Source organism: Lotus japonicus, chromosome 3 (genome assembly GCF_012489685.1).
Source record: "Lotus japonicus ecotype B-129 chromosome 3, LjGifu_v1.2".
Classification (NCBI taxonomy): domain Eukaryota; kingdom Viridiplantae; phylum Streptophyta; class Magnoliopsida; order Fabales; family Fabaceae; genus Lotus; species Lotus japonicus.
In genome coordinates, this window is record NC_080043.1 from 84,338,575 (window position 1) to 84,350,704 (window position 12,130).

Here is a 12,130-nt window from a genome sequence, read left to right on the forward strand (position 1 = left end):
CATTTGAAAATTCCATATATTAGATACCCAAACATGATATTTTAATACGAAATATTTTAAATACCCTCTAAAATTACATTCCTCTCAAATATTCATCCATCCAAGCACAACCTTATGAATTGGAGTATATTTGTACTCCTGTAATACTGTTATTCTCTTTTGTCAATAAAAAAGACAAAACACTAGGGATATTAACATCTATTACAGAAGACTAAGAACTTAGAGGTGTGCATCTTAATTTTGACTAAGAAGGCGATGAGAAACTTTGGTGATAAAAGGAACCAAATAGTTCTACAAACCTTATCAATTATTTGGTTGCCTTAAAACAATCACACATTGTTTTTACTTGGACTCACACTATGGTACATTATTTGATTTTTGAACTTTGGCATGCCTTGGAAAGTACATACAAACCCATACATGATTAATATCGACCAACAATGATAAAATCATTGTCATCAAGAACTTGAACATCTTTTTCCCCAACAAAATGCTCTCTACCAATTTCCTTTACCAATTTGACAAACTCTACCCTTCTTTCCAATTTGAGAGGCACAAATGGTAGCCTAAAAACTGGCTTGATAACCCCAAGTTGAGCAAGACCAGTGTTCAAAGCAATTGGGGTTGGCTCCAGGCAAAGCCAGTCAAACAGAGGCATGACCTTTGAATTCAGTGAAGGATTCTTCCCCTCAAATATGAGTTTTCTCATCAAACCAGGAATCAAATTACTAGCAACAGACATATTCCCAACAGCCCCAAATTCCCATCTAGCATCATGGCTTTCTTCATCATTTGCAGTCCACACAACAATCCCTTTATCTGCATACAATTTCACCCTGTCATTTCCAAAGCACTCCTTCACACCAACCAAGTTTGGATTTTTTGCCAATTTTTCAACCACACTAGGAGGAACATCTTGAGCAGTTCTTGTTGGTATGTTATATATGATCACAGGACCAATTGAAAGAACACTGTTATAGTGAGCAACCAAGCCATCCATTGAGGTTCTTCCATAGTAAGGGTTTATATGAAGTGCAGCATGCATTCCAACAGCAAAACCTTGTTCAGTGATACTAATTGCTTGTGATGTGGAGTTGCTTCCTGCATTACCAATTACCTTAACTTTGTCACCAAATTTGTTGACTGTGTGGCCAATTAGCATTATTTTTTCATTCAAACTCATCAATTGGCCATCACCAGTTGTGCCAGCAACAAGAATTGCTTCAACCCCGTTTGCAATTTGCATTTTCACCAAGTTATCATATGCTTCAAGATCAATTTGGCCATTGGTTAGGTATGGAGTTTTAACAGCAGTTATGAACCTTAGACTCCTTATTTCCTCAATCAAATTCCTGTAAATAAAGTAGGCATATGAAACTTGATTCCCTTGAACAGATTTTCCTATTTAGCTTTTTTAGATTGATCTTATGATGCTTGCAAACTTAATGGCAAAAAATTGGATATCGTGTTCAGATTTGTGCACAAAACAACAGTGATACTGTTTGTATATACCTGGACTTGCAATTAAATTTAAGCTACATACATAGATGAAATATAAGAGCCTTGTAAATACATACTACTTAAGTTCTAAATTAGGATTAGAGCCAGATGTTATTGTCTAAGTGCATGATTGGAAACCATTCTAGAATTGATTCTAAAGTCCTATCAATTATGGGGAGAAACTTCTGTAAATAACTATTGGATTTCAAAATTGATTCTAAAAAAAGAGAAACTTCTCGAACATGGTATTAAGCTCATCGATGCTTGTGTCACAAGTTTGATTAGAAAATCAATTCTGAAACACTTGTAGAAATTCTATCAAGAGCAGAGGTTTTAAATTTTCCAACTTAATCTACTAAAAGCACATATGAATTATGTGCATAACATGCGAAATAACTGATTAGAATGAATGATGTTAAGAAATGGAAATGGAGCAGCAGATTCATTATTCAAACCCACCTCATTTTCAGCTCTGAGATGCTCATTGGTCGTCAAATGTACTTGTGTGGACGGTATGAGTTGGAAGTGAGGGAGAATCGGAGAGGGTAGTATGCAAATATGTGTGGAAATAGAGTGAGATGGCTAACTTGAGTGATGAGGGGCATATATATCTTACTAGTCTCAGTTGATAGATTGCAAAACACTATTTACACTATAAACATTATTCTTAATGTTGGTAAATTAGTTTTTTTCTCAGTGTTCAAACCCATGACTCTTTATCACACCCAATTTTTATATTTTTATTACTTTGTTTTGTTGTGATAACATTATTATTCCTTGAATATGTTAAAATTTTGGCCCTGTTTATTCCTTAAAAAAAGAAAGTAATAAAATCTCTAAAGAGATACTTGAGTTCTAATATATATGAATTATGATAATTTAAAGTTGTTGCGCCACAAAAACAACAACTGAAAGCACTGCACAACTAGCTTGTTGATGTTAAAGAATTGGAAAACAATCATATTCGAGTCACAAACATTCACATTATAGTGAAATTAACATTTTTAATAAAGATTTTTACATTTACAAGACTTAACCCAAAACCTTACTACCACATAGTAGACTTGATCCTTGTTCTTACATGATGGCCAGATCAATTCAATTAGGTCAACTAACACAAGAAACTAAAAATTACTATTATATTTCTTAGAATTTCAGCATTCTTCCATGATTTTCACCACTAACCTATTTTAATTATATCTTGCTTGATTTTATTCGTAACAGAATTTTATCACTCCACTCTAAGACAAAATTTATACACCAGAAAGCAATTATTGAAAGCTTTATCTTTAATTTTTTAGTATTTGGAAATAAAATTGGGGAACAAGTGGCCCTAGTTCTCTTTAATTTTTATTATTTCAAAATCATTGACGTACGATAGTATAACTTTTATAAGGATGGGCCAGCTATCTATTTTGGCCTGACCCATGAATGGATCCTGGATCACTTTAGGTCGGCCCTTTTTATAATTTAAGGAAAAAAAATATATACATTACTCCCTCGACCAAGTCACTTTTGGAGAATTTTTTAATAAACTATTTAATATTTTTTTCTAAATTTAATCTTATATTTAATATGAAATTGATAGTGTGATTCTGAAAGAAAAAAAAATTTGTATAGAGAAAATTCATTAATAAAAATTTGTTTTTAGTAATTACTTTTCTTAATTCTGAAGAATTAAGTAAAAGTGAGCTTATAAAAAAAAGTGAAAGTGACTTATAAATGAGGGAAATAGAGTACCAAAAAATATATGACATCAACTTCAAACCACGATGATGACAATGACAAATTAAGGGAAGTTATTTACACACACCATGATATGCACAAAATAATCTTCTTCCATACTTGCCAAGGTCTATTTTCCAAATCAAGGAAAACTTTTTTAGTACATCAAAAAAGTAAGTTGCAATCCTTCAGGATTGATCACTGGACCTTTTCATCTCCAACATATATGTCTACCGGATTTTAAATAAAGAATTCCTCCGAAACCTTTGTAAAAAGATAAGGTTTGAGTGCCATTCATTCAATTGTTTCAAATATTATAATTAAATTGCAAATTATAAAACATTCAGAAAATAACACTACAAATCAACACTATTAGTTACGGAACCCCTCCATTTAAATTTGACTCAATATTTATATTGCACTATTTAGACAACAATTTTTATAATTAGTATTATGTAACTTCATATATAATTTTAAGCCAGTTCCTATATACGACAAAAAATAAATCACATTTGGATGAACAAATTAAAGGAGTAATATAGGTTGAGATTAATTTTTATGCACTCATAATGAAAATAAGTTTTACACAATCATTCAATTATTTAAATTTAATAATATTTAAAATAGGAAATGGAATGATGTGATTGAATTGAATGACTATGTAAATTTTTTTACACTGTTAATACATAAAAATTAATGATTATTCAAATGCTATATCATTCAATAATAACACTAAATAATATAGCATTTGCTTCTCAGACAAAGATAGATTTTTTGTTATCTACTTCAGAGGAATTTTACCTAATGGGTGCGTTATTTGAACAGCACACTGAAAGCTTATTTTCATAAATTGGAAATAAACCTTTATTTTTCTGAACTTGAAATGTGCATGTCCTCCAAAGAGTTAATCCTAATCGATTTTTTTTTGTCAACCTTAATCGATTTAAGTAGATCATTATGATGAAGGAATACCTTCATGTATTGTTTTTTCTTCTGGTTTTGATATTTTTTAAGGATTGTTTCTATTTATCAAAAAAAAGGATTATTTCTAGTGTTTTTTTTTTGGGGTCAACGATTGTTTCTAGTGCTATCTAATTTTATATCTAGGTAGTGGGTCTTTTGGATTTGCTGGACTAGACTGTTGAGGCATTTTTGTTATGTAGGAAATATTAAATATGATGGGCCACTCTAATCTTTGGATTTTTCTACTATGTTATGGGTTGAAGACTTGAAGCAACCAAGACTTGATGAAGCAACCCTTCTACCTCATATATTTTTTATTTTTGGTGTATTGAAAGAAAGAAAGAAATAGATCATTATTTTTTCGATACATCGGAAAACTAGAAATAGATCATTCTGAACAGCTTTAAACTAAAATAATATACCATTATTAATGCTAAGAAGAGGTATCATTATCAACAATAAAAATGAAATTAGATCTGATTGAGAAATATTATGAAAAATCTGAGCATTGCTCCCGATCTTTTCTTATTCGCCTTTTGTTATATTTTCCTCTAGAAAGTTCTTCTGGTAGAATTTCCCTCTACCAGAACTTGAAATAGACAAAATTTAGACCTCAATTATTGTTCTCAGGTAATCAATAAGCAAAGTGAAACCACCAAGTGTGGCGTTGGGAGGTTTCACGAGCTCCTCTGAATGCACGCAGTTATATTTAAGAACAGTTTTATCAGTCTTAAATCTTACCTGATTGAGCAAGAATATAATGCGTAGTGGAGGAGCTTTTGAAAAAAATTAAGCAAAGTGAAACATGGATACATTTGAAAAATAAAGGCAAGGTACAATGAGGAGAGAAAGAAAGGAACAAGTTAGGGTGGACTTTTAGGCTCTTTCACTACAAGTATTCGTCCGAAATTTGGGAGGTAGGGTAGTTAATTACCAACTAAGTCAACATGTGTTGCCAGTGAAGAAAGTTTATTCAAACTTTTTTTTTTGTTGCTTTTATATAGTTTTATTGTGGTTTGTCTTCTTTTAAAACTTGTAATAATGTGGAATTAATATGCAACAAAAACTAGGTGTGAATATATCAAAATTGCCTTAAAAAAAAGAATATATCAAAATTGATGATGTAGCTCAGCTGAAACGGGCCAGACTTCTCATGTTAGGCCCAAGCATATTACAAAGAAGTCAATTCATGCCGCTTAATTGTCCAAAGAAAATAAAAAATCATGCCGCTTGTATATATGTCCCTTTTCATTTTATTAGGATTTTTCTTTCTGGTGAATTTTCTTTGGTTAATTAGCAGATTAACTCTTACCATAATGTTAATGCGCCATGCTGATAAACCTAATATCTGGGTCTAATCACCTTAGTAAATACCCCCCCCCCTCTTGCTTAATGAATGAAGTTCGTTTAAACAAAAAAAAAAAACTAACCTTAGAGTACGTAAATGTTAATGCACCAGGATAAACCTAGCTAATAAGTAGAATAAAGATAACATTCATCATTTCAGAATCTCTTATTACCTTATAAAATGTATACTTATTATATGTAATTTTTTTTTAAATTATATTGAATGTAGTTTCAAGGTTCCAAGTAACGCTCACCATGATGAAGCAGAAAGGTATATAATCATCTAAAGCACAGTAGTCATGGTCCACCAATATGCAGATAACACATCTAAAATTCACATGTATAATAAAATCTATGAAGTATCAAACTTATAATAAGAAATTAAAGATAAAGAACATGAAAGAGCTAAAGCTACGTGCCGATATTTATGCCATGGTTTTGATGCTCTAACCTTGAACTTGAGGTTATTATTAACTAAGACTCGGTACTAATTTATTCCTTGAAACTGCATTCTGATTCTGAATGAAAGGACTCTAAACAATGTAATTAAAGTCCTGACCAGTTCAAGATTCTTCCATTTCTTTCTTTATGGTAATTAAGAAGCTTGTATTGCTACAATTAAAAAACGATGTGTGGGTTTCAGTGTAATTAAGAGTGACTGGTACACGTTTATTACGAGTCATAGGATATGTATTCCTCAATTGAAGAAATAATTGCAAGTCCAATGATATTTATTGCATGTTCTTCAGATGTGGAACTAAGAACTGTGACTTTGACAGTGTCCAAATATAAAATGCCACCCCATCACAAGTAGTGCTACTGCTATAAATATGGTGTGTTTGAGTGAGCAGTTTAATTAAACACTTATGGTAATAAGTGTTTATTTATAAACGAATTTGAGAAACTTATTAAATAAATAAGCTGAATAAAATAGGTCATAGGTTGAACAATCCTCTTCACAAGTATCCTCTTCTTGGCTCCTTCTCCTTGGCAGTATGGATATCCTGTTATAATTGCTTAGGCGTATCAATTGTGTTGCTTGAAGATGGTAGAATGCACTTTACTTGAGATTCTTTTGACACCAAAAACTCATACTGAAAAAGAGGAATTGTGGTCGGTGTGGGCAGCCATAGTTTGGTCCATTTGGCTTCATAGAAACAATATCGATCGTTTTTAGGGAGGGTCACTATATATGTGGATAAAGTTGTTGACCTGATTCAATTCAGATATTGGAACTTAATTACTCAAAACTAAGATCGGGCTCAAAACTAAGATAAAGGGCTTTAAATTCCATAAAAAAAATAAAGGGCTTTAAATTAATGTTCTTTCTATGAGTAGATGACGAATCCCTCTTATTGTTTGAAACCCTATAAATGACTTTATTGTATGAGTTAAGGTATTCCTCGCATAAACGTTTATTATGTTGAAAGTTAGGTTCCAAACCGGGCAAAAGATTCTTGTAATGTACAATATTGTGAATAATCTTAATTTGGGAAGTGTTGATCTCTATATATAGGCAGCTCGGAAAACTCAAGATTAGAATTCTCTCCTGTGAATTTTTTTTGAATGTTTCCTCACATTAAAACTTTGATATCTATCTCTTTCATCATTTGTCTTAATAAGATCAAAGAGACTCTTCAAATATTTTATGAAGAGAGAAATAAATATAATAGTTTCAGCAGTCGACAATTGCCCCATATGCCACTCTATTTGTACCTGGATGACTATGAAAGAGTACTATATCTTGAGTACATATATGGTTAATCGTACAATGTGAGTATCTCAGCAAACTGCATATGCCAACCACACATTAATTATCCGACCGAGACGCAGGTTTGGTGGGCTGATGTATTCCACAAACACCCTCAAAAGACATACGAGACCTGAGGCCCCCTAGTAAGCTCGTTGAGACACTAGCATAAGGACCAACACGTCCCTATAAACCCCCTCCCCCGAAACCGAGATATGAGATCCCTACACATTGAGAAGAGTCACATATTACATCAAAATTTTAGTTGTTTCAACCGTAAACCTTCGCGAAAATTTGTAATTAAGGAAACTAGGGAAAAACAACACCGCCACCTCCAACGTCACTTGCCCGCCTAAAGGAGGAACCAAGCACGAACCCAAGGATGTGCAGGTTGGCATCCGGCTCGCTCTAATCTGACCCTCCATCTTTCAAAAGTTAGGGAGCAGGTTTCCTATCGGAAGGACCATTGCTAAAGGCGTTGCCCGCGCGTACAGAGAAATACGAAATCACCCTCAGAAACCCTCGACCCTAGGCTTAGGCAGAAAGGCGATGTTGACCAAATGACAGCTCACCCACCAAGACATGAGATCATTTGATACCCGAGATGATTGAAAGTACCATGATAAAGGACTATGAGGAGAGGCCAGAGTACGACATCAACTTTACCTTGACCTCTTCGACCTTATCCTATTTTAGAGCTCCACAAGAAGGAGTGGAAAGTAAGTTTTCTAGTTCTAAGTCATTCGTATACCTAGACTAACTTGAGCATTGAAGTATCTTCACATCTTCCACCATTGGAAAGTTCAACCCACCTCACCACCAATGAAGACTCGTAGAGTCATCATGTCGTTGAATTGCTAGTGTTCACCGTCCCTGACTGAACACATTTTCGAGTGATTGGTTGGATTCATTCTAATCAATAATGTTTCACTTAAAATTATGGTATAATATAAGACTATGCTAATCCAAAAGTTCAGCTAGAGGAAATGGACAAGCTAAGAATAGAATCCAAGGAAAAGATGAGATACTAATTAATCCTAATATATAAAGAAAGCACATGTTGGCACTGGTGGAATAATAGTGTAAAGAGGCAGTGAGCTAGTGAGCTAGGGTTTCAAGGAGCATCTATTCCATAACCAAGACAAAACTCTGAGTTCATTTATCTCTCTTTCCCCCTCCCAACTTTAATAATATTATAATTACTAACTTACCTCTCAACTTTGATTTTACTTACAGCTTCTCTAGTGCCAATGGTGGCTGGCACTTAACGCTTGCAAGCTCTTTGAGGTCTGTTTGTTCTTACTGGTTGCTGCCTCGAAAAGGAACCTTTTTTCACAGAGCCACGCACGTGTGACCCAACACCCAATGCTCCTCTCTGCCTCCATAATAAACCCTAATCACACTGAGACCAGACAAACAGAGTGAAGCCCATAACCCCCCATTCTCCTCCTCATTCCTTGAAATGAATGAAATTCACTGTCCACACAACACCTGTTAATTACTTTCTAAGAGTTATCAACTTTCATGACAAAAACAATAATTAAAGTCTAAAAGCACTAATTAACTCATAAAATGGGTGGTAGTGGTGTAGTAAAATTAGTAGAAAAAAGAATAATGATTAGTAGACATTCACACAGGGTAGACATCCAATAGATGCGCACTCATAATAAGAATATTAAAGATGTAAAAATTAAACAAAGAAGTAATTGATATGATATATGTAAGAAGAGAAAAATATTGAGAAAATTGATGTGTCTGTTGTGTGTCAGCAACATTTATATATTTGAGTATCATTCCTAAATTAAAAATAGGAGAAAACATATCCATGAAACTATACAAAGCTTAGACAGTAATGATGGTGCTGATTTTAGGAACATGGATCTGGAAAAGGATGGGAAGAGTTTGGATGTAATGATGGGTGTTAGTACGAGAGAAAGTGAGGGTGAATGATAATGATGATGGCTGAGTGAGTTAGTGTGTATCAAACTACAAAGGAAGCTAATTATTGTGTCCAAGAACTTTTTCTTGCAATGGATAAAATTAAGAACAAGCTCTCATACACATAATGTTTTTTTTGTGGGGGGTTATTTGTAGATTGTCTATTTAGAATCTGAATCTAGGTTCATAGTCCTAGAAACCACCCCAAACGGGTAAAAGGCAAAAAAAGAGAACAAAAGAAGATAGAAAGAAAACCGTTCTCTTTTTTCCTCCCTCTGCAAAGATTGACTGATAAATTATCAGACAAGGTACCAGAATTACAACAAGAAAATAGAAAGAGAAAGCACATGGTAGATGCTGCTGCTTCAACTAGAAGCAACTAGGAATATTTCAGCTGAACGAGAAAAACAACCATTAAGATGCAATTAATATCATCAAACCCCACAAAAAATCCATGAATTTATACATCCTTCTTCAATTCATCAACACCGAGATCAAAGAAAGGCTTTAATTAAGCGTAAACTAAGTTATAAAAGGAAGAAGGAGAATGAACAGTGATAAAGTGAAAAAAAGGACAAAAACAAAACAAAACAAAGATAATAATTAACTGATCTGAAAAGCATGAAAACATTTGGTTAAAAAGGTGGGCGAGCACTGCCATTCCAATAACCCTCAGATGGTAATTGGCATGAATTGAGAAGATTTTGAGGCACTCCATGGAAGAGTGAAGCATTAGGATCCGGCATGAGTTGTTGCTGTTGTGGTTGCGATTGCGGTTGTTGCTGCGGGGTTCCCATAATCCCTGGTGACCCTAATCCTCCGCTACCCGTAACGGTAGCTGGGGTTTCCTCATCCTCCAAGGGCAGTCTTTCATAAGCAGCATTTCCAAAGGAAGCAGCCATGATGACCACAGGACCTGAGGCCAGCAAAGGTCCCACCACGCTGCCGCCGACCACCTGCCCCTGCCCCCCGGCCAGGTATATGGCCAGGCCAGACGCAGCCGGTGGAGCTGGCGGCGGCAGGAAAGACCCTGACAGGGAGAGAATCTCGAACCTTCCATGGAGCGTGACGACCGCACCCGGAGAAGCCGGCTGCCGGAGCGTGACGTTGGTGACTGTGCCGCTCCCAGAAAGGATGCACACTCCACGCTGCCTCCTCCGGGCGAAGACCGTCACGCTCTCCATGATGTCGCAGCCGTTGGCGACCTCCATGACATGAGATCGGAGAGCGTTGGCGCTATCTCTAGTAATGATAATGGGCGGCTTGGGCTTATTCTTGGAACCAGCAGGCCTTCCTCTTGGTCTTCTTGAAATTTCTCCGCTGCCGCTACCACTGCCGCCCTCATCTTTCACATCAGCACCCGTGGGAGTGGTGGCGGCGTTGTCGTCGCCGCGATCTCGCTTCTGGCCGCGGGTCAAGTTGCCATTGCCGCTTTGCTGTTCATCTTCATTGTTTTGGTGGTTGTGAAGGGATTGAAACTGGTGGTGAGGGTGTAGGTGGAGGTCTCTGGTGAGAAAAGGAGGAGGAAGAGGACGCCCTTGTGCTGTTACTTGATCCATTGACTTGCTTTGCTTTGATCCTCACAAGCCTGAAAAATTGAAGAGAGAGAACAAAAAATAGAAAGGAGCAAGAGATAGGTGGGATCTAGTTTTGGTTTTGTTTCTTAGTTTGTTGGATTGGATTCTATGTTTTGTTGTTTTTTGGTGTGGTTGCTTTGAGGTGTGGGAAGGGAAGAGCTTATCGCATGCTCTACTTAGAAGCACTTACTTTGAACGAGAAAGGAAATTGCTTTGGAAAAACCCACCACCGAATTTTGAGCTGAATCAAGTACCATTTGGTGTTGATAGCTAGCTTTATGGAAGTAAAGAGGTGGTAGGTAGTTCAGGGTTTGGAGGAAATAAGGTAATCTCTAGAGAGAGAGAGTGTATTGTAAAGAAAGGAAAAGGGGGAAGAGAACAAGTTGGAGAGCTTTTGTGTTGGGTTAATAAGGGGATTGGGGATGATGATGATGGTGCTAGCTAGATGCTTTTTTTTTGTTGAAAGAACCATTTGGGTTTGGGTTAGGGTTAGGTCCAAGGAATTGGATCGATGATGGGTTTGATATTGGTATAAGATAGCGTGCGCATGGGCGGTGATGTGGGACCTACACTTCTCTCTTGAGGGTCCCAAATTATTCAACACACTACCATGCTTGCCTCTTTCTCTCTCTATAACTCAAGCTATATGCAATTCTAATGTAACCTTGTCTATCCAAAAAGCCTGCAAATACAAGAACACATTATTCAGTGTCCTTCACTTATTGGCCAAAAGCCTTTACTTATGTTACTCCACCAGTCCTTCAGGCTTCAATATCCTTAACACACACATACTCTCTCTCTCTGTTCTGTTCTGCACCTTCTTCTCTTTCAGGGAGCAACCTCTATCTCTATGCATGCCTTTGGAAGTACTCATTATTGCTTCCTCTTATGGTTCCCAGAATCGGTATGCTTCAGACTTCAGCTATATCCCGTGCTTCACAACTTTCTTCTTACTACTATATTGTAACCTTCCTCTTTAAATTCTGTCTTTCTTATATAATTCTTCTAATCTTTTTTATATATATATGTATCTTAAGTCAAAATAACTTTTTCACCTTTCGTATGCATTAAAAAAACTCATGTGGAAGAGCTAACGCTTATAAAATGTGAATGCTCCATATTTAAATATAATCCCCTCCAATTAAAAATACATGTTGTCAAATATATAAAATAATGTACTCTCAAGTAAGAGTGAAACTCAAACAAATTAAATTTTATAATTTATTGTATTTAAGAACTAATTTGTGCATTTTAATTTTAAGTATACATGTTTGAAAACTAAATTGGTATCTTCATTTGACACTTGCCTTTAAAATGGTGGACGCTCCAC

The 12,130-nt window shown here is 35.5% G+C and overlaps 2 protein-coding genes across 2 annotated transcripts; both read right to left on the reverse strand.

The window, feature by feature from the left end:
- Positions 1 to 289: 289 nt before the first annotated feature.
- Positions 290 to 2,116, reverse strand: LOC130746648 (4-hydroxy-tetrahydrodipicolinate synthase, chloroplastic-like). The gene is made up of 2 exons (XM_057599344.1): positions 1,960 to 2,116; positions 290 to 1,352 (listed from the first exon to the last, which is right to left on the reverse strand). Exons 1-2 carry the CDS (start codon positions 1,983 to 1,985, stop codon positions 425 to 427), a joined length of 954 nt encoding a protein of 317 aa, XP_057455327.1. The 5' UTR covers positions 1,986 to 2,116; the 3' UTR covers positions 290 to 424.
- A 7,502-nt stretch (positions 2,117 to 9,618) lies between these two features.
- LOC130746649 (AT-hook motif nuclear-localized protein 22-like) lies at positions 9,619 to 11,705 on the reverse strand. Its single transcript, XM_057599345.1, has one exon. The coding sequence runs from the start codon at positions 10,780 to 10,782 to the stop codon at positions 9,859 to 9,861; it is 924 nt and encodes a 307-aa protein (XP_057455328.1). The 5' UTR covers positions 10,783 to 11,705; the 3' UTR covers positions 9,619 to 9,858.
- Between the last annotated feature and the right edge of the window lie 425 nt (positions 11,706 to 12,130).

Bases quoted from the DNA above. Each gene is read 5' to 3' on its own strand.
- LOC130746648 (XM_057599344.1), bottom strand. From the start codon at position 1,985: ATGAGCATCTCAGAGCTGAAAATGAG. The intron at 1,353-1,959 runs GTGGGTTTGAAT...CTTTATTTACAG, and splicing joins ATCTCAGAGCTGAAAATGAG to GAATTTGATTGAGGAAATAA.
- LOC130746649 (XM_057599345.1), bottom strand. From the start codon at position 10,782: ATGGATCAAGTAACAGCACAAGGGCGTCCTCTTCCTCCTCCTTTTCTC.